Source organism: Megascapheus bottae, chromosome 10 (assembly GCF_031878675.1).
Source record: "Megascapheus bottae isolate mThoBot1 chromosome 10, mThoBot2.hap1, whole genome shotgun sequence".
Classification (NCBI taxonomy): Eukaryota; Metazoa; Chordata; class Mammalia; order Rodentia; family Geomyidae; genus Megascapheus; species Megascapheus bottae.
In genome coordinates this window covers 41,154,246-41,173,925 of record NC_143518.1, presented here as the reverse complement: position 1 = coordinate 41,173,925, position 19,680 = coordinate 41,154,246, and the positions used below count along the sequence as shown (strand labels likewise).

Below are 19,680 nucleotides of genomic sequence, written 5' to 3'. Positions count from 1 at the left end.
CTCTGTTAACCTTGAGTTTATTTCCTTGAATGTACTTTGGTGTGAACATTTGTCACTTTGCACTGGTATTTTTGTCTCCTATCTCCCACCCCTTCCTTGTTCTCCAAGGTCTTAATTCTTTTTGCTCATTCTTCTAAATCTTGTTTTTACTGCCTACTTGTTCATAAATACCTTCCTCCCCTCCCTAACGTTTATCTACCTCCACATGCATTGAGCCCAAGCTTTGCCACTGTCCAACTTCTCCTTTGTCCCCTTTCCCTCTCCCAGGCAGACAAACAGCGGCTACAGGAGGCACTAAATGCATCCCAGGAGGAGGAGGGGAGCCTGGCAGCTTCCAAGCGGGCACTGGAGATCCGATTGGATGAGGCCCAGCGAGGGCTGTTGCGCCTGGGGCAGGAACACCAAGCCCTGAACCGGGCCTTGGAGGAGGAAGGGAAGCAACGGGAGGCACTTCGCAGGAGCAAGGCAGAGTTGGAAGAGCAGAAGCGTTTGCTTGATAGGACTGTGGACAGACTCAACAAAGAGGTGGGCGTGGGAGTCTTGGCCCTTATAAAAGCTCACACAGAAGCTGGGCTGTGGGATGGATTTGGGCTGGAGTCAGGATGTGTGCTACCTGCTTTTCTCAGGTACAAGATGGGGAAGGCCAAGGTCGAACCTTCCAAAGAATGTCCTTATCTCCCCTCTGTGTTCTTGGTCCCTTTGTCCGAGTGTGTGTGTGTGTGTGTGTGTGTGTGTGTGTGTGTATATGCTGGTACTGGGACTTGAACTCGGCGTCTGGGTACTATCCCTTAGCTGGTGTTCTACTACTTGAGCCACAGCTCTACTGCCTTTCTGGTAACTAATTGTAGATAGGAGTCTCATGCACTTTCCTGCCCAGGTGGACTTCAAACCACAATCCCTATATATCAGCTTCCTGAGTAGCTAGGCTTACAGATGTGAACCATCAGTGCCAGGCCTATTTTATTTTTTTATGGCCTACGTTCTTGCAGAATTTTCCTGGGACTCTCTTTTAAAAGTCTATAGGGGCGGGGCCGGGAGTTTGCCCTAGTGGTAGAGTGCTTGCCTAGCATGCATGAAGACCCGGGTTCAATTCCTCGGTACCATACACATAGAAAAAAGCCAGAAGCGGTGCTGAGGCTCAAGTGGTAGAGCTCTAGCCTTGAGAAAGTCCAAGGACAGTGCTCAGGCCCAGAGCTCAAGCCCAGGACTGGCAAAAAAAAAAAAGTCTATAGGGGGAGGGAATGGGATGAGGGAAATGGGGACAAAAACATGAGAAGGGATATCAATGTGTGAGAAGTAATGCACCTACTACCCGGCAAATGTAACTGTAACCCCTCTATACATTAAAAAACCAGTAAATAATAAGAAATAAAAGTCTATAGAACTTGGTGAGCAGGGCAAGTAGGAGAGTGGGGAGGAGGGTGGCTCCTAGCTACTCAGGAGGCTGAGATCGGAGGATTGAGGTTTAAAGCCAGCCCGGGCACTAAAATCCGTGAGACTTATCTTCAATTAACCACCAGAAAACCGGAAGTGGGGCTGTGGCTCAAGGGGTAGGGTGATGGCCTCGAGCTGAAGAGCTCAGGAATAGCGCCCAGGCCGAGTCCAAGCCCCATGACCGACAAAAAAAAAAAAAAAAAATGGGGCCGGGAGTTTGGCCTAGTGGTTAAAGGGCTTGCCTAGCATGCATGAAGACCTGGGTTCGATTCCTCGGTACCACATACATAGAAAAAAGCCAGAAGTGGTGCTGAGGCTCAAGTGGTAGAGCTCTAGCCTTGAGAAAGTCCAAGGACAGTGCTCAGGCCCTGAGCTCAAGCCCAGGACTGTCAAAAAAAAAAAAAAAGGGGGGAGGACAAAGAGAAAGAGAAATAAAGAAATCGGTTGCATTTTGCTAGCAAGCTTCTCTCAATTGTCTACCTTATAAAACTACACATCTAGTGTTTATGTTATCATTTGTCAATTCAGAAAAGAGTATATACTTTGTCATCTCTGAAATTGGATTGTATCTGAAAATTGATGTATGTCATACATAGTTCAGTTGTCAGAGGTTTTTTTCCTTAGTGGTACAGCTTATAGTCACTGGCACCTTGGGTTTGCTGAAATATAGTCATCAAAGGTTTACTTTATTCTAGACACTGTTGAATTATTTTTTATAGCTAATAGAATTCTCACAACAACTCACCATTATAGATACTGTTACTATTATCCCATTTTATAGATGGGGAATTGAGACCAGTAGCTTGGTATTGGGGTCAGAGGTAAGTGCCAGGATTTGAGCCCAGAAATTATATATACATACTAGCCATACTTGGAAACTAGGCCTATGAGAGAGCAAAGGAGGGTTGTCTAGCAGGACAGAGGCTCTTGGAAGAGTTTTAGGACCTGGACATAGAGAAAGGACAAAACATTTGTTAAAGAATGTTTAAAAGTTTTGTGTTTTTTTTTTTGCACTTTAGCTGGAGCAGATTGGGGATGACTCCAAGCAAGCCCTACAGCAGCTCCAGACCCAGATGGAAGATTATAAGGAAAAGGCCCGGCGGGAAGTGGCAGATGCCCAGCGCCAAGCCAAAGACTGGGCCAGTGAGGCTGAGAAGAATTCAGGGGGACTGAGCCGGCTACAAGATGAGGTATGGAGCTTAATTGGCAGATGGATAAGAACCACCCAGGATTCTTGAATTTGAAGATCTTTGCCTATTAACTATGCCTCCCTCTGGCCTGAGGCCTGGGCTTAGATATAAATACTTAGAGTGACATATTCAGGAGGAGGAGAAGGGAATCAACCATCCTAGGTTTGGACAACAGAGAGTGCCATGTGTGTACAGCAGTGGCTTTCCAACTCTGTCGCTTATTAGAGTCAGCAGGAAAAGCCTCAAGGTCCCAAAAATGTATTTCATATTACTTAGCCATCTATCTCCAGTGGCAGCACCCAAGATCCGTTTTTTTTTTTTTTTTTTTTGCCAGTCCCTGGAATGAACTCAGGGCATGAGTTCTGGCCTTTTTCTATGTATGTGGTAGCAAGGAATTGAACCCGGGTCTTCATGAATGCTAGGCAAGCACTCTACCACTAGGCCAAACTCCCGGCCCCCATTTTGTACAAAGTTTTAAGACAGAAAGGGAAAGGAAGAAAGCAGGGAACAGTGGCTCATACCTATAATCCTAGCTACTCAGAGGGTTGAGATCTGAGGATCAAGGTTCAAAGCCAGCCTGGGCACAAAAGAACTTGAGATTCTTATCTCCAATTAACTTCTAGAAAACAGGAAGTGGGGCTTGGCTCAAGAGTAGGGCAGTAGCCTTGAGCTGAAGAGCTCAGGGACAACACCTAGGCCCAGGGGTAGTGTGGTAGCCTTGGGTTGAACTGCTCAGGAACAGCGCCCAGGCCAAGTTCGAGACCCATGACCCACAAAAAAGGAGAGAAGAATAAGAGGAGGAGGAGGAAGAGGAGGAGGAGGAGAAAGGGAAAGGGAGAGCCGGGCTCAGTGGCTCATGCCTGTAATCTTAGCTATTCAGGAGGCTTAGATCTGAGGATCATAGTTCAAAGCTGCCCCCATACTAAAAGTTCATGAGACTCTTATCTCCCATTAACAGCCAGAAAACCAGAAGTGGCACTGTGGCTCAAGGGGCAGGACAGTAACCTTGAGCTGTAGAGCTCAGGGACAATGCCAGGGTCCAGAGTTCAAGTCCTATGATGGACAGAAAAAAAAGAAAGAAAAAGAAAGAAAGGAAGGGAAGAAGAAAGGAAGAAAGGGAAAGGGAATAAAAGTCAGTCATAGGATCACTATGAGAGGGCCATTCTAAAGAATGTTAGTGGTTGGGAGCTGAAGGTTGATGCCTGTAATTCTAGCTACTTAGGAGGCTAAGATCTGATGGTATGTTTGGAAGCTAGCCTAGGCAGGAAAGTCATGAGACTTATTTCCAATGAACCACCAGTAAGCTGGAAGTGGTGCTGTGGCTCAAAAGTGGTTAGAGCACTAACCTTTGAGCATAAAGAGCTCTGGGACAGCACTCAGGCTCTGAGTTCAAGCTCCACAACCAGCAACAACAAAAGAGAACATCAGTTATAGGATACTTCTCCCAGCAGTGCAGACAGTTCTCCCTCTTCACCACCCCACTTTATATTATCCTGAGCCACTGCATCTTTTCCTTTTTGTCCCAGACACAAAGACTGAGGCAGGCCCTACAAACATCTCAGGCAGAGCGGGACACAGCCCAGCTGGACAGAGAGCTGTTGGCCCAGCGATTGCAGGGGCTGGAGCAAGAAGCAGAGAACAGGAAGCGCTCTCAGGATGACAGGACTCGGCAACTGAAGAGCCTCGAGGTGAGAACACTGTGGGGTGAGTTTGAGGGAGTGTGTTTGTGTCTGTCTGGATCCTGCTGTACAGGTGGCATATCTGTAGGGAAAGGACTCACACCTCTTTTTATACTAGAGATTAAAACTAACAGCCAGAGGGCCTGGCCATGGCTCAAATGACAGAACACCTGCTTAGCGCAAGCACAAGGTCCTGATTTCAAACTCCAGTTCCACTATACTCACACAGAAAAGTATCCCATATGTTTTATGGTTGTGGCATGACTCAAGTGGTAGAGTACGTGCCTAGCAAGTGGGAGGTCATGAGTTCAAACCTCAGTGCCAAAACAAATAAATGACCCAAACCTAGAAGCCACAGCTGAGGGATTTTGCTGGACTACAGTGTTTTTACCAATTTCAGATGTTAATATTGAGAAGTTTCTAGATGTTCTATAAAGGTCTGGGTTTTTGTCTCCTATTTGGGGAATGTTAACACTGAACTTCTAGACAAGTTCTGCATTGCAACAGTGGGCTAGAGCCAAGGAGTGGCTTCCTACCTTTAAAATGAACATTGTCTTCCATTTGTCCTATATTAACCGCAGCCACTAACAATATTGTGCTCTGTGCTAGGCACTTATGACTGATTTCATGCTCAGCTTCACCTGCAAAGTGAAGCTATTTTGTCTATTTCACAGATGAGGAAAACAAGCATAGAGAGATTAAGTAACGTGCCTGTGGGTCTACTGCTAGGAAGTGGTAGATCTGAGTTTTAAACACAGGAAAGGTAGCCTAAGTCCATTTTTTAAAAAAAATTTGTGTTGGTTTTTTTTTTGGGGGGGGGTGGTCGGCAAGTCCATATTTTGAACCTCTTCATGATATGACCTGGCTGAAATTTGTCCCTCAATCTGCATTCTGGGGCTTCCATGTTCGAATCTTTCCATCTTGTTCTCAGCCTAGGTAGTTGGATTTCTTTCTCCAACCAGGAATGGATTCTGCATGGCCATAGCAGGTCTCACCTCATCTCCTGATGTCACACCTGGCCAGCAGAGGGTGCTGGATCCATGGTGGTTCTGGCAGAGATGGGGCCCAAAAAGTTCCTGGAATGTATAAGAGAGGAAAGTTTATGGAGACGGGAGTCTGCAATAGGTCCTACCTTGAATTTGGCAATCCAGAATTTGGGGAAGAATTTTTTCCTTTTGCTATAGGAAAAAGTCTCCCGGTTGGAAGCAGAGTTAGATGAAGAGAAGAACACTGTGGAGCTGCTAACAGACCGGGTGAATCGTGGTCGGGACCAGGTAACCCTTCTTTACTTTTTATATCTGCTCTGTATAACTTATTAGCCCTCTTAAAGACAATTCTTCTGTCTTTTGTAATCTGGAGAGTTCTGGATGTAGAATCTGTGTAGCTGAATCCACTCCAAGGTCTTTACTGCTTTTGGAAGAATTGGAAGGTTTTTTTAGGTGGAAAGAGGCCAAGAATTTAAGTGGAAGAAGGAGTGGCCTGGGCTACTTTGACCGACTCAGAATTGTTTTGGTTCAAGAGGGCTGCTTGTTGCTGGTGCGTGTAGAGAAACAGTTTTAATCCTGTGGCTCCTTCCATTTATAGACAGCAATTTCTTAGTTGCCTGGGAATTTTTAAGATTCAGGATTTGGAGATCATCTTCTAGGACCCTACCCAACTTGATTCAGCTTGCTGGTTCACCTTTGACCTTTCCCAAGTCTAGCTCCTTCTTACATTCCCACTAGATTGATCAGCTAAGGACAGAGCTCATGCAGGAGAGGTCTACTCGGCAAGATTTGGAGTGTGACAAAATCTCCTTGGAGAGACAGGTAAAAGGAGGGAGCATCTTGAGGGTCAACTCCAGGGGGTGAGTAGAAGATTTATTGGAATGCTAACCATGGAGGCTTTCTATCTTTCTCAGAACAAGGACTTGAAGACCAGGTTGGCCAGTACAGAAGGCTTCCAGAAGCCCAATGCCAGTATTTCCCAGCTTGAATCTCAGAATCAGTTGTTGCAAGAGAAGCTACAAGCTGAAGAGAGGTCATTAGAGCTTTTTCTTCTTCTTTCCTTTCCTTCTTCCCTCTGACTTTTTACTCCTCTAGGTCTCCTTCTATCTTGTAATCTCTCTCTCTTTCTTTCTGGTTCATGGGGCCGGAACTCGGCCTGGGCACCGTCCCTGAGCTCTTCAGCTCAAGGCTACCATCCTACCCCTGGGCCTGGGTGCTGTCCTTGAGCTCTTCAGCTCAAGACTACCGTCCTACCCTTGAGCCAAGCCCAACTTCTGTTTTCTAGAGGTTAATTGGAGATAAGAGACTCATGTCCTTTTGTGCCTAGGCTGGCTTTGAACCTTGATCCTCAGATCTCATCCTCTAAGTAGCTAGGATTACAGGCTTGAGCCACCAGTGCTCCTCCCATTTTTCTTTGATTCAGAACAGAGAGTTGCAGAAACTCTTAAGATGTGAATTCTTTCTCTTTTGTTTTTTAGATCTTGCATAGATGGTTCCTAGTATACTGATGGAGCTCATGACTGGCAAAATGTTTCGAGGCAGTAAGGGACCAAGTAAAGTTCTTTCTTTTTTACTCCGTTAGGGAGAAGACACTTCTACAGTCAACCAACCGAAAACTGGAGAGGAGAGTTAAAGAGCTGACAATCCAAATTGATGATGAGCGGCAGCATGTCAATGACCAGAAAGATCAGGTGAGGCTAAGCAATCACAGCATAGGTATGTATTATGCATTTAATCTCCAAAACAACCTTCTGAAGCTAGGGAACTTGCTCTTGGTCACACAAATTTCCCAGGGGCAATTATCCTTTGTCATAAATGTTCCAGGTGAGGTCCCAGGTAGTGGTAGCAGTTGCTTTTCTAATGTGGGGACTTGATATCCTGCTTAGCTAAGCCTGAGGGTGAAGGCTTTGAAGCGGCAGGTGGATGAAGCAGAAGAGGAAATTGAGCGATTGGATGGCTTGAGGAAGAAGGCACAACGTGAGCTGGAGGAGCAGCAGGAGGTCAATGAACAGCTCCATACTCGGATCAAATCCCTGGAAAAGGATTCCTGGTATGGATTGCCCTTCTGTGCCTGGCTCCATGAGAGCCATGAAACAGGAAGTGAATGGCGCTTCTTGAACCAGAATAAGGAGAATCTCTAAGGTGCTCTTGTCCTTGGATTCCTTGGATGGGGAATGTGTGGTCTTTCATTCCTTCCTGGTAGTCAGAATGATTATTTCTTGGTATCTCAGGCCCTGTCCTCTACCCCATCTCTTTAGATCTCTGATTAGTGGGGGTAATCTTGGCCATAGAATTAATTCCTTAGTATGAATCTATTCTCTATCTATTCCTCCTCCCTTACCAGTATTCTCTCTGACTCAGGCGCAAAACTTCCCGCGCAGTGGCTGAGTCGTCCCTCAAACACGAGGGACTGAGCTCCGATGAGGAATTTGACAGCGTCTACGACCCCTCATCCATTGCATCACTGCTTACCGAGAGCAACCTGCAGACCAGCTCGTGTTAACTTGCAGTCTTCAGAGGTCAAGAAACAGGCTTGAAGCCTATCCAGACAGCCCTCCTGTGCTTTACTTTGCCCTGACTGCCTTGGATTCCTCTTTCCTATGGGTGACCCTGTTGTTCAGACCTAAAACAGGGTCTGGGTGATGATAACAAAAGATATCAGCAATAAGCTGATGGATGAACTTGGCCTTTCCAATGGAGGAGTGGGTATTGTAGGCCTGCTGAGTTCTTCCTGTTGATGCCAACTCCTCCTTCATCTCCCTTTTAGTGGAAGAATGGGCAACAGCAGATTGAGGGGGACTGCGGAGGATAAGAAACAGATGGGAATTGCCATGTATATAAGCTTTATTTCTTTAGCCCTTAACCCTACAGCTCAGGGAAATACCCAATGCTTTTCTGCTCCTTGAATTCCTGCAATTTATTTTCCTTCCATTCTGGAGCAAGGTAAAGGGAACGTTATGGGCAATGAACACGCAGGCGTGGCTTTATCCATTTTTCACATGCTTCTCTTTGCACAGTCATGGGGGCCCAAGTCGTAGTTCCTACACATCTCCAGTCCCTACATTTTTGTCTTCTCTAAGCCAGTGGGACCAGGGGATCCTGCATCCTCTCTCCTTCCCATCTTGCTTCTTTCCTCTCAGTGCCTTAGCCAGGGTGAGGAGATAAGGATGCTCTTCTTGCCTTTAAGACCTACACATTTATACCTCTCCAAAGATCAGCCTTCCCCCAGCTGGAGTCCCAGCCTGCCATCCAGAGAGCTATTGGCTGTTCTGCCAAGGAGCTCCTATGAGGGGGGACTTTGGTAGAGCCATGGTTAAGGTGGTTCTGCTCAGGGTTTCCATTCATCTTTTTGTCACTCTGACTGGATGTTTTTATAAGGCGATTGCACCTGGGGACTTTACACCTGTCTATACAGGTTTCAAAAGCCAAGGACTCAATCCCTATGTCCTTCCTTCTGGCTTCTCTGACCAGATGTACCTAGCCTCAGTAGAAAACCAATGGAGCCTCATTTTCTCAAGAATGGGTCCCAACTCAGAGGGCATTGTCTAGAGTTGGAAGCTGACTCACAGAAGTGGAAAGAGGCAATGGAGAATTTACTTCTCCTTTAGATTTGAGGGAGTGTCAGGCGCTGAGGAGGAGATAAGGGGGGGATGATATTTCCAAAGCAAGTTCTGTAGGGAACCTGCAGAAAAAGGCTTTTCTCACCAATGATTTGTAATTTCATGATTAAAAAAGAAAATCTATATTTCACAAATCAGACATTTTCTCCCATCTAATCCAGCCCAGGTTTATTTTAAATTAAATATTAAAATTATATACTATATCAAATCTTTGTTTTCTTTTTTCTGGCTTATTTGAAGGTCTAAGATTTGGGTAGAAATTGCAGCTCTGGTTTTTTTTCCCCCAATTGCATATGGCACTCTACCACTCAAACCACACTCCCACTTCTTTTTGTGGCTAATTGAAGATGAGAATTTCAAGGATTTGTATACCTGGCCTTACTTCAAATCCTGATTCTCAGATCTGTCTCCTGAGTGATTATAGTCATGAGCCACTGGTGCTCTGTTTTCTCCTAAACTACTTTCTGGGAATAAAGTCCAGAAAATACCTTCTCTGAGAGTTAGAGGGGAATAGGCCAGAACTGGGGTTTGCTTCCTGAGGTCACAGGACTATCTCCAGCATTTACCTCCCAGGCAAAAAATTCACATCACTGCTGGGCGCCAATGGTTCATGTATGCAATCATAGCTACTCAAGAGGCTGAGATCTGAGGCTCACGGTCTAAAGCCAGCCCAGGCACTAAAGCCTATGAGACTCTTATCTCCGATTAATTACTAGAAAACTGGAAGTGGCACTGTGGCTCAAGAGGTAGAGCACTATCCTTAAGCTGAAGAGGGATAGGGCCTGGCCCCAGAGTTCAAGCTCTACAACTGATACACATACACATACACAAAATTACATCACTGCCTTTGCTGGCAGCTAACTGTTAACCAAACCTACTGCCCACTCAACCATGAAGCCTCCTGATATATTCTGCCTTCTGCCCATGCAGATCATAGGCCAGTGGAATAGCCACTGGCCAGAACAGCTGAGCCAGGAAGAAACTCCAGGATCCCTGTGATGAATTCCCTCTTCTGTGCATTCAAGATCTCAACCCCATGCCTGAGGAACAAATGCCATTGGCAAAGTTGAGAGTCATTCTTGATCTAGAATACGAATTCCTTTTAAGGTGATGTGTCCCGCCTCTCCCTACCATATAAGGGTAGCTTTGCTATAATAGCTTCTGCAAAACAAGCCACACCCAGAGTTGGCTTTAACATTGGCCTGGGCGCCTTGCCAGGGAAGGGCACCTGTCAGACTGGCTTAGGCTAGTCTGAGTGAGCTGGCCCATGGTGTCTGCCTTTTTAAATCATGGAGCAAAGGTTTACTCAGCTCTACAAAGCCTACAGGCTGGTTCACCTATAATAGGAAAGTGCCTGTAAGTGTGTGCAGGCCCCAGTTCCTCAGCTACAGGGACAAATAGGGCAATTCCCTCTAATCCACATTGAGAATTGGTAGGAGGTAAGATGAATAAAGAATGTGGAAGTTGGATGTCTCTGACGGAAGCCTGTAATCTTAGCTACTCAAGAAGTTGAGACCTGAGAATCACTGTTCGAAGTCTGCTGGGGAAGGAGGTAAGTCTCATGGATTTACCTCCAATAAAAAGCTGGCTCAAGTGGTAGAGCCTTGAGCAAAAAAAAAAAAACTCGGGGTTGAGGAGCCTGTACAGGGCCTAAGTTTAAGCCTCAGGACTAGCAGAAAAAAAGAAAAAAAAAAGAGAGGCTAGACCATAAGCCAGGAACCAAACTGTTCAGTTAAGCAGTCCTAGGTCAATCCTAAACTCCACCTTTATGTAGATTTTAACCGGCGAAAATGGGGCGTGTCCGGAAGACACTTGACACCGCCCACTTCGTGCTTTCATTCGCCCCCCGTCAGTGAACCGCATCGGGTGGGCGTGGCTAACATTCGGCCACGCCCCCGGCTCGCCTATACCTGGGGGCGGTTCCGCGTGCGCCCGCCCAGTAGGAGCCGGACTGTTGGGCGGAGTGGTAGGTTGTGCTCTGTGACCCCCGCGGGAAGATGAACGGAACGAGGAACTGGTGTACCCTGGTGGATGTGCACCCCGAGAGCTCGACCGCGGTAAGGAAACGATGCCCACACCGGCTTTCTCCCTTGGGTATTCTCGGTTTCCGAGTCCACCCTGCCGAGTTCACTGACATTTACCTGGAGCCTGGCTCCGGGAAGGACCAGCTGGCGACGGCTGCTTCTCTCTTTTCTTTTGCCCTGAGGCGGTTAGTGGTGGCTCGAGGTGGGGGAGTCTTGAGGCTCCCGGGCTGGGATGTTCCTGACCTTCGGGAGGACGCTGCTTACTTAGTCCCGCCGGGTCTCGGCGCGCAGTGAGACCCGGGCTGGGGCCACGCGCCTAGGCGCGCCTGACTCAGGCGTCTGTGGGCAGCTAGACCGGGTTGGAGAAGGAGCGCAGGAGACGGGATCCCGGCGCTATGTGGGACCTCTTGGGGGTGGAATAAGCTTTTCCGTGGGTCCTGGTGACCTCAGAGGCTCTTCGAAGAATTTTATAGTGCTTTAGGTGCTGAGTACCAAGGAAAGGTAGTGGAGGGTGACATCTTAGTAGCCGGAGCCGCAGCTGGGGCGGTAGGGCTCAAACTACTGGTCGGGGACTCTACTTCCGAAGAGGGATAGAGCCTTCCAGTCCGTGGTTGCCGCTGGGATTTCTCCACACCCCCTTGCGGTTACTTCTCCCCCTCCCTCTGCTGGCCCACCCATCGCTTCCTGGGACAGTTCTGTTGGTTTTGGTTCCACCCGGGGCAAGTGGGTGTAGGGGTCCCTCTCAACCCGGCCTGAGAGAAAGGAAGGGACGTTAACCTCCAGAAGGAAATGAAGGGCAGATTGAGGAGAGAGAGGGTGTTCTTTCTTCACTGCAAGCAAGTTTGCCTTGTTTCCCTCCGTCTTTGACTTCCCATCCCCAAGTGAACCATATGCTCTTTAGTGTCAAAGGTAGTTAATATAAGTCTGAGTGTTTTCTAGGCCTGGAATCGAACCCAGCAACGGGAGGTGTAGTCTATCATCCATGGGCAAGAGTGAAATGGGAGCCAAAGTGATGTGGAGTTTCTAGACTCCCCTCATTTGATTCCCTTTTGCCTGTCTTAGCATGTCATCTGAGGTAGCACTAATCCAGCTTTCTTCAAAGAGTATTTGTAGAATAGGTGCTCATTTGAAGTTTAGAGTACAGATGATCATTTAATTTTGTTAGTAGTTTCTCACCATTTCTATCATGGTACAAGTCTTGCTACGGTCCAACCCCACTTGGGCAACACTCAGTTTTCTTTCCCAGCTATGCGATGCTGAAGAAATAGAGAAATTTAAAAACAAAACAACTAACCTATCATATAAACCCCAAGTCTTAGTCCATACCCTTGGTGTTTTAAAATGGTTTGAGGAAGGGAAAAGAATATGAGATAAGCGGGGAGTTTGGCCTAGTGGTAGAGTGCTTGCCTAGCATGCATGAAGACCCGGGTTCCATTCCTTGGTACCACATGCATGGAAAAAGCCAGAAATGTTGCTGTGGCTCAAGTGGCAGAGTAGTGATAGCCTTGAGGAAAAAGCCTAAGGACAGTGCTCAGGCCTTGAGTTCAAGCCCCAGGACTGGCAAAAAAAAAAAAAAAAGAATATGAGATAAATGGAGGCAGGTGTTTGGGCTTCATTTTGCTTGTTGTAGAAAAGCGGTCCAGAAAGAAGTCTACCACCATGACACTGAAAGCATTAAGAATGAATTGTCACCTTCTCTTACTGGGCAGAAAAAAACAGGTGGGAAGGCCAGGAGTTTGGCCTAGTGGTAGAGTGCTTGTCAGACATGCACGAAGACCCAGGTTCGATTCCTCCGTACCATACACATAGAAAAAGCTGGAAGTGACACTGTGGCTCAAGAGGCAGAGCTCTAGCCTTGAGCAATTGTGTCCAAGGACGGTGCCCAGGCCCTGAGTTCAAGCCTCAGGACAGGCAAAAGAAGAGGAAAAAGAAGGAGGAGGAGGAGGAGAAAGAAGAGGAGGAGGAGGAGATGGAGGAGATGATAAGCAATCCGTCAGTCAGGAGTCAGGCTTTGTCCTGGATTCCTCTCCTCTGAGCCAACCTGCAGATAGAACTTAAGGTACTGGACAGTCCCCAGAAACCTGCTGTACATTCATAGCATCAAACAAGTGTTCAAGCATGTGCAAAATGAGTGAATAGATGAACAGACTTTTTTTTGTCACTCCTGAAATTGGCATTGTAGACAGTTGGAATCCCAGTCTACTGGGATTAAGGACCCTGGGAGTCTGTTAATGTTTCTCCATGAGCAGGCCATGTGCCTTAGTCATATATGGACATGGAAATATGGCTAGTACACACCCTGGATTGTTTTTATTGTTAGAATTAGATGCAACTGATGCAAGAAGTCAGTATTTTTGAAAACTATAGAACATAACCACTAGTGGGTCTGAAATCAACATAGTGGGGGTAGAAAGAGCATTAAAAAATATAATTTACATTCTTACAATCTTAGTGAGGGAAGACTTTTTGGCAGGACTTTTCTTTCAAATATATATATATGTTTATAAATGTATATATGTGACATACATACATATATATATATGATGAACAAATACTTTTTTAGGTTACAAATGTTTGCAAGTCATTTTGGTTACATTGGCACATAAAATACAAATAAACCTCAAACCCATTTTTATTAGATATTTTAATGAATTTCCTTTGATTATAACAGTTAACAAATTCCTACTGTGAGGTATAATTTCTTAGAAGGAAAGGAGGCAGTACACAAGCTAAGGGAAAGCTTTAAAAGCCTAAACCAAGGGAGTCTAGAGTCCTGAGACTTTAGGTAAGTGTTATGAACTAATTAATGGGAACTTGCAATTTCTGGGTGAATTGGCTCTTTTGCCACCAAAAGATGTCTTCTAGGGAGAAGACATCCCCACCCTCCTGACTCGGGATAGAACAGAGTTCCTTGATTGATAGGCCTACAAGATAAACCAACTAATTGAGGAGGGATACTCTGCAGAACAAAAACACAAGTATTCTTCCTAGTGGAGGAGAATAGAAGCTGTGTGGTGAAGAATAAATGTTCATAGCGTTAGACTTTGGCATGGAAAATCTCCCTCCCTCCTCCTCTTCCCCCCCTCTTTCTCTTCAAGATATTTTTAAAGGAAAAAATATATGTATAGCTGGGTGCATGTATAGCTTCATGTATATATGTATCGCTCATGCCTGTTAACCCTAGCAACTCAGGAGGCTGAGATCTGAGGATTGAGGTTCAAAGCCAGCTGAGGCACAAAAGTCTGTAGACTCTTATTTCCAATTAACCACCAGGAATCTGAAAGTAGCATTGTAGCTCAAAGTGGTAGAATGCTAGTCTTGAGCAAAAGATTTCGGCTCAGGGACATCACCTGAGTTCAAGCCTTATGCCTGGCTTCCCCTCCCCCCAAACAACACACACACACACTTTTAAATCTATAATACCAAACAACTTATATAACAATCTCCATATAATGGCCAGTTTTAGCTGTTTTTGTTGTTGTTTGTTTTGTTGGTTGTGGGGCTTGGACTCTGGGTTTGGGTGCTGTCCCTTAGTTCTTCAGCTCAAGGCTTGGTGCCTCTCCCCCTTGAGCCACAGTCCCAGTTCTGGTTTTATAGTTAATTGGAGATAAGAGTCTGGAGGTCTTTAGGGTCTGGGCTAGCTTTGAACTGTGATCCTCAGATCTCAGCCTTCTGAGTAGCTCGGTTTACAGGTATGAGCCACTGCACCCAGCTAGTTTTAGCTGTTTTATCTGGAGTAAACCTCCATGTTTCCAAATAAAATGTTTATAGTGATATTTCTTGATGTATCAGCTTTCAACATCTACTGATTACCTGTTATATATACATTATAGGAAAATTTATACTCCTTGCCTCTTACATGCTGCTTTTCCATAATCCCAATGTGATTATATTACAATTTTAAGCTTTCTGTTAATACATTGTACTTGAAAGCCTGGGTCTGGAAATCTAAGATGGGTCCTAGTCAGGGCTCTGATGTTTGCTTTGCCAAAGATTACATTGGTAAATTCATTTCTCCATTCTCAGTTTCTTTATCTGTAAAACATGGATAATAATTATATCCTTCTCATCATATTATAAGGATTAAGTAAGATAATACCTATGAAACATTAAGTACAGATCTTGGCACATGGTATGTGCTCAGATGTTAGCTATTATTTCCTGTTTGCTACTGACTTGAACTAGATTGTTTTAACCTTTTGTGGGTGCCTAAGCCAGAGAGTCTACGCAATCTCTGCCTTGGTCAAAGTTCGCTTCCCTTTTTTTTCCTCCCCATTTCCTGGAGTTCGTTCCAATGAATATTATTTTGTATGATCATTGATCATTGTGGGTTTGCTCCTTATTGTATTGACATTTATTTGCTCTTATTTGTTCTTTTTTTCTTTCATTATTAGCTTAGGTCCTTCTGCAATAAGGGTTGTCCCAAGGGTAAGAGTGGCCTACCTGGATAAACCCATGGCAAAGAGCTGAGGGCCTCTGTTAGTCCTCACTGAGCCAGTACAGAATGTTCAGAGTTTATATTTTGACATCCCTCTCAGTGCCCATTTGCTCTTTATTTTTCTGATCTCATGGCTAGCACAACTAGTGTACACTGTTCTCTGATAAGGTGATTCTCTTTATTTAGTATTTATTTATTTATTTTGCCGGTCCTGGGCCTTGATTCAGGGGCTGGGCACTGTCCCTGAGCTTCTTTTGCTCACGGTTAGTACCATTTGATCCACAGCAACATTTTCAGCTTTTTCTGTTAATATGGTCTGAGTAATTGAACTGAGGGCTTCATGCATGCCAGGCAAACACTCTCCTACCATTAAGTCACCTTCCCAGCCCCAAGGTGATTTTGTTTAATCTATCAGTATTATCCTTCTTTTGTTTTGGACTTGCTTTAGATGGAGAGATTCTAACAGCTGGGTAAATTTGGAATTTGTGTGTGCTGCTACTAGGACTAAGCTCTCCCTTAGCTTTTTCTTCTCAAAGCTGATGCCCTATCAGCCTTGAATTTGGATGCCTGGGCTGGCTTTGAACTTGCAACTCTCATATCTGAGCCTCTTGAATATCCAGACTTATAGGCATGAGTCACCAATGCTTGGCTGAGTCCCATTTTATTAAAAGCCTACCATGAACTTTATCTATTTTTATAATAGGTGGAAATTAATTCATTCATCATTTATTTATGTACTTGCTTATTTATGGTATTGAGGCATGAATTCAGAGCCTGGGTGTTATCCCTGTGCTCTTCTGCTCAAGGTTTTTGCTCTACCACTTTGAGCCACAGCTTCACTTCTGATATTCTGGTGATTAATTGGACATATGAATCTAATGGACTTTCTTGCCTGGGAAGGCTTTGAACTGCAAAGATCTCAGCCTCCTGAGCTGCTAGGATTACAGGTATGAGCCACCCATGCTGCTAATTTATTTATTTGTTTGTTTGTTTGTTTGTTTGTTTTGCCAGTCCTGGGCTTGAGCTCAGGGTCTGAGCACTGTCCTTGGACTTTCTCAAGGCTAGAGCTCTACCACTTGAGCCTCAGCACCACTTCCGGCTTTTTAACATTTCAAATGAGCGTAATCAGTATGGAACAGGCTTCTTTCAATTGTATGCTGTTTTTCAGTTCACCTACATTATAATATACTTATATGTGTTTCAAATGGAATAACATTACATTACCTATAATTATAGTGATTTTATTTCTTATTTATGTATTATTTTACTGTGGTTCTTGGGATTAAATTTAATATTTGTAGCATGCCATATAAGTTCTGTAGTCACCAAGAATCACCCTAAGACTTCTGTTGATTGTATTATCATAGATTTGTTTATCATGGACAATGATGATTGACATTTGTGTTGTTTCTATGTTTTTGCTGCTGTGAAATTTTGTGTGCAAGTTTTTATGTTGACATATTTCCCTTGGTCAGAGAATACCTTTTTTTTTTTTTTTGCCAGTCCTGGGCTTGGACTCAGGGCCTGAGCCCTGTCCCTGGATTTTCTCAAGGCTAGGGCTCTACCACTTGAGCCACAGCACCACTTCTGGCTTTTTGCTATGTATGTGATACTGAGGAATCGAACCCAGGTCTTCATGCATGCTAGGCAAGCACTCTACCACTAGGCCAAACTCCTGGCCCACCTTTTTTTTTCTTGAGTAGGCCCTCAAGCTCTCACTTAGCTCTTTTGCTTACAGTTGGAGCTCTACCATTTGAGCCACAGCTCCAGTTACAGAACATTTGTGGGTTTTTTTTTTTGCCACTCCTGGGCCTTGAACTTGGGGCCTAGGCACTGTACTTGAGCTTTCTCAAGGCTAGTGCTCTACTACTTGAGCCACAGTACCACTTCTGGCTTTCTCTGTGTATGTGGTACCAAGTAATTTAACCCAGGGCTTCATGCATGCTAGGCAAGCACGCTACCACTAAGCCACACTCCTGGCCCACATTTGTGTTTTAAGAGGACTGATCTGGAAATATTGGTGATTACTGCAGTGGACTGAATGAGTTCTAAAGTGATGGAGGGACTGACTGGCTCTGGATAGGAAAGAAACACCTAGGCAGAGGAACCTTTCAAGTTTGGTGACTGTTTCTTGCAGTCATGAGACTTGACCAACACTCATAAATTTCTCTGCACATCTTCCCATCTCCCCCATTTGTTGCCAGGCACTTACTTTCAGGAACCCTACAGCTGATGTCTCCTAGGCTGCCAGGAATTTGGGGAATGCTGTTTTTTTTTTTTTTTTCCTAGAGTGAGGGGAGGATCTGAGAGAGGAGGGTTACTCAGGCACCAAACATTTGGTGCCAACATTGCCCATATTTCTCCAGGGTGGAGGGAGGCGTGCACTTGGATAGTTTCGGTTCCAGACATGTGTGCTCAGAGCGTGTGGGACCAGCTTCCTCACCTGCTGGTAATTACGCTCCGTGCCTCTTTGGGTCACAGTGCAACCTTGTGCAACATGTTTGTTTCCTATGGGTGGGCAGGTTTAATTGGGGAATATGTATGTGCCAGCAAGTCTGGTGGTCCAGATTTAAGCCTGGCTAGTAGAGATGGGAAGAAAAGAGATTGTGGAGTGGGGGGAAGATGGTGTTGGATAGATGAAGACAAACAAAGCAAATTATAAGGGCAGAAGTCATATTTGGCAGCCCTTTGGAGGAGAAAGTCTCTGAGGAACTTCCTTTACCCTTCGTTCATGCCAGGCTGCCTGGGCACTAAATAGGTGTCCTAGAGGGAGACAGGATCTGCAGCAGATGTCTCCTTTAGAGTGGGGTTTAGGAGCCTACCTCACTCTATACCACACTCCCTTGCTAGGCCTCCACATAGGGTTTCAGGTTAATGAAAAGGGCTGCCATTTAGAGTGCCATACCCCTTGCTCTTTCTTCTTCTATTTGTTTTGCTGGTCCTTGGGTTTATACTCCCGTCCTGGATGCTGTCTCTGAACCGTCTTTGTGCTCAAGGCTAGTGCTCTACTAGCTAGCTCTGCAGCTCCATTTCAGTTTTTGTTTTTGTTTTTGTTTCTGAGTAATGTTTTTTTTGGAGAGTAGGGTCTAACAGTCTTTTCTGCCTGGTCTGGCTTTGGAGTGAGATCCTCAAATCTTAGCCTCCTGAGTAGCAAGGAATACAGATGTGAGCCACCACCCAGTTTTCTCTTCTCTCCTCGCCTTTTCATCTCTTCTCTTCTTTTTTCTTTTGTTTGTTGTGGGGCTTGAAATCAGTCAGGGCCTGGGCAGTGTCCCTGAGCTCTTTTGCTGAAAGCCTGTACTCTACCACTTTGAGCCACAGCATTCACTTCAAGTTTTCTGGTGGTTAATTGAAGATAAGAGTCTCACAGACTTTTCTGCCCTGGCTGACTTTGAACTATGGTTCTCATATCTCAGCCACTTGAGTAACTAGGATTATATGTGTGAGCCATGGGCCCAGCTCTTAATCCTTTTTTCTAATGTCATCTCCTAGTCACTCAGCTCAGCCTTCACAGTGTGTCCAGCTCATGCCACTGGGTAGGCAGTCAGATAAAAAGCAAATGCCTATTTTGTTGGCTGAAGGAAGAATGATTGTCTTCTACTCAGTGAAGAGCCCCCCCCTTTTTTTTTTTTTTTTGCCAGTCCTGGGTCTTGAGCTCAGGGCCTGAGCACTGTCCTTGGACTTTCTCAAGGCTAGAACTCTATCACTTGAGCTTCAGCACCACTTCTGGCTTTTTTTTATATGTGGTATCGAGGAATCGAACCCGGGTATTCATGCATGCTAGGCAAGCACTTTAACCACTAGGCCAAACTCCCGGTCCTGAAGAGCCCTTTTGTAGAAGGCAATATCAGATTCCCAAAACCCACACAACATGTGGGTTGGGAGAGGACCATCACCCAGCCACCCATTGGCTTCTCTTCTTTGACGTTATTGGGTTTCCCCATCCTGGCCTCTTGGAAGCTTGTATTACTAGGTGATGGCAATTTTGGTTTTTCAGAGTGGGCACATGGTAGCTTGAGAGATCTTGTACCCTTCAAGTGGGAGAGGGGACAGGATTGAGCAGAGTGGAATACAAGGTACTGGATCTCCAGCCCAGGACCTCTCCTGTGCTTGCCTTCCATTTACCAAGAGCTTTTGATACCCATTCTCTCATCATACTGTTACCCCACCCTCCCATCATAGATTTTTTTTCCCATAAGTCTATTCTTTCACATATAAGCCTGTGGTGTGAGAACCTCTGCAGCCTGGCAGGCTTATCTTTCTGGGGCCTCCTTGTTTATCTCCTATCTCTTCTCCTGGAGGTCTTGAT

The 19,680-nt window shown here is 45.4% G+C and overlaps 2 protein-coding genes across 4 annotated transcripts in view; both read left to right on the top strand.

The window, feature by feature from the left end:
* The window catches only part of Cgn (cingulin), a 31,563-nt gene extending 22,465 nt beyond the window's left edge, over positions 1–9,098 (top strand). For both annotated transcript variants that reach the window (XM_090341002.1, XM_090341001.1), the window contains exons 13-21: positions 268–525; positions 2,454–2,624; positions 4,151–4,312; positions 5,488–5,577; positions 6,028–6,111; positions 6,204–6,322; positions 6,872–6,980; positions 7,176–7,339; positions 7,651–9,098. In XM_090341002.1, the coding sequence (XP_090197128.1) occupies positions 268–525; positions 2,454–2,624; positions 4,151–4,312; positions 5,488–5,577; positions 6,028–6,111; positions 6,204–6,322; positions 6,872–6,980; positions 7,176–7,339; positions 7,651–7,792 (1,299 nt within the window). In that variant the 3' untranslated portion in view covers positions 7,793–9,098. The remainder of the gene's footprint in view (positions 1–267; positions 526–2,453; positions 2,625–4,150; positions 4,313–5,487; positions 5,578–6,027; positions 6,112–6,203; positions 6,323–6,871; positions 6,981–7,175; positions 7,340–7,650) is intronic.
* Positions 9,099–10,861: 1,763 nt separating this feature from the next.
* The window catches only part of Tuft1 (tuftelin 1), a 42,306-nt gene continuing 33,487 nt past the window's right edge, over positions 10,862–19,680 (top strand). For both annotated transcript variants that reach the window (XM_090340999.1, XM_090340998.1), the window contains exon 1: positions 10,862–10,966. In XM_090340999.1, coding sequence (XP_090197125.1) covers positions 10,907–10,966 — 60 coding nt within the window. In that variant the 5' untranslated portion in view covers positions 10,862–10,906. The remainder of the gene's footprint in view (positions 10,967–19,680) is intronic.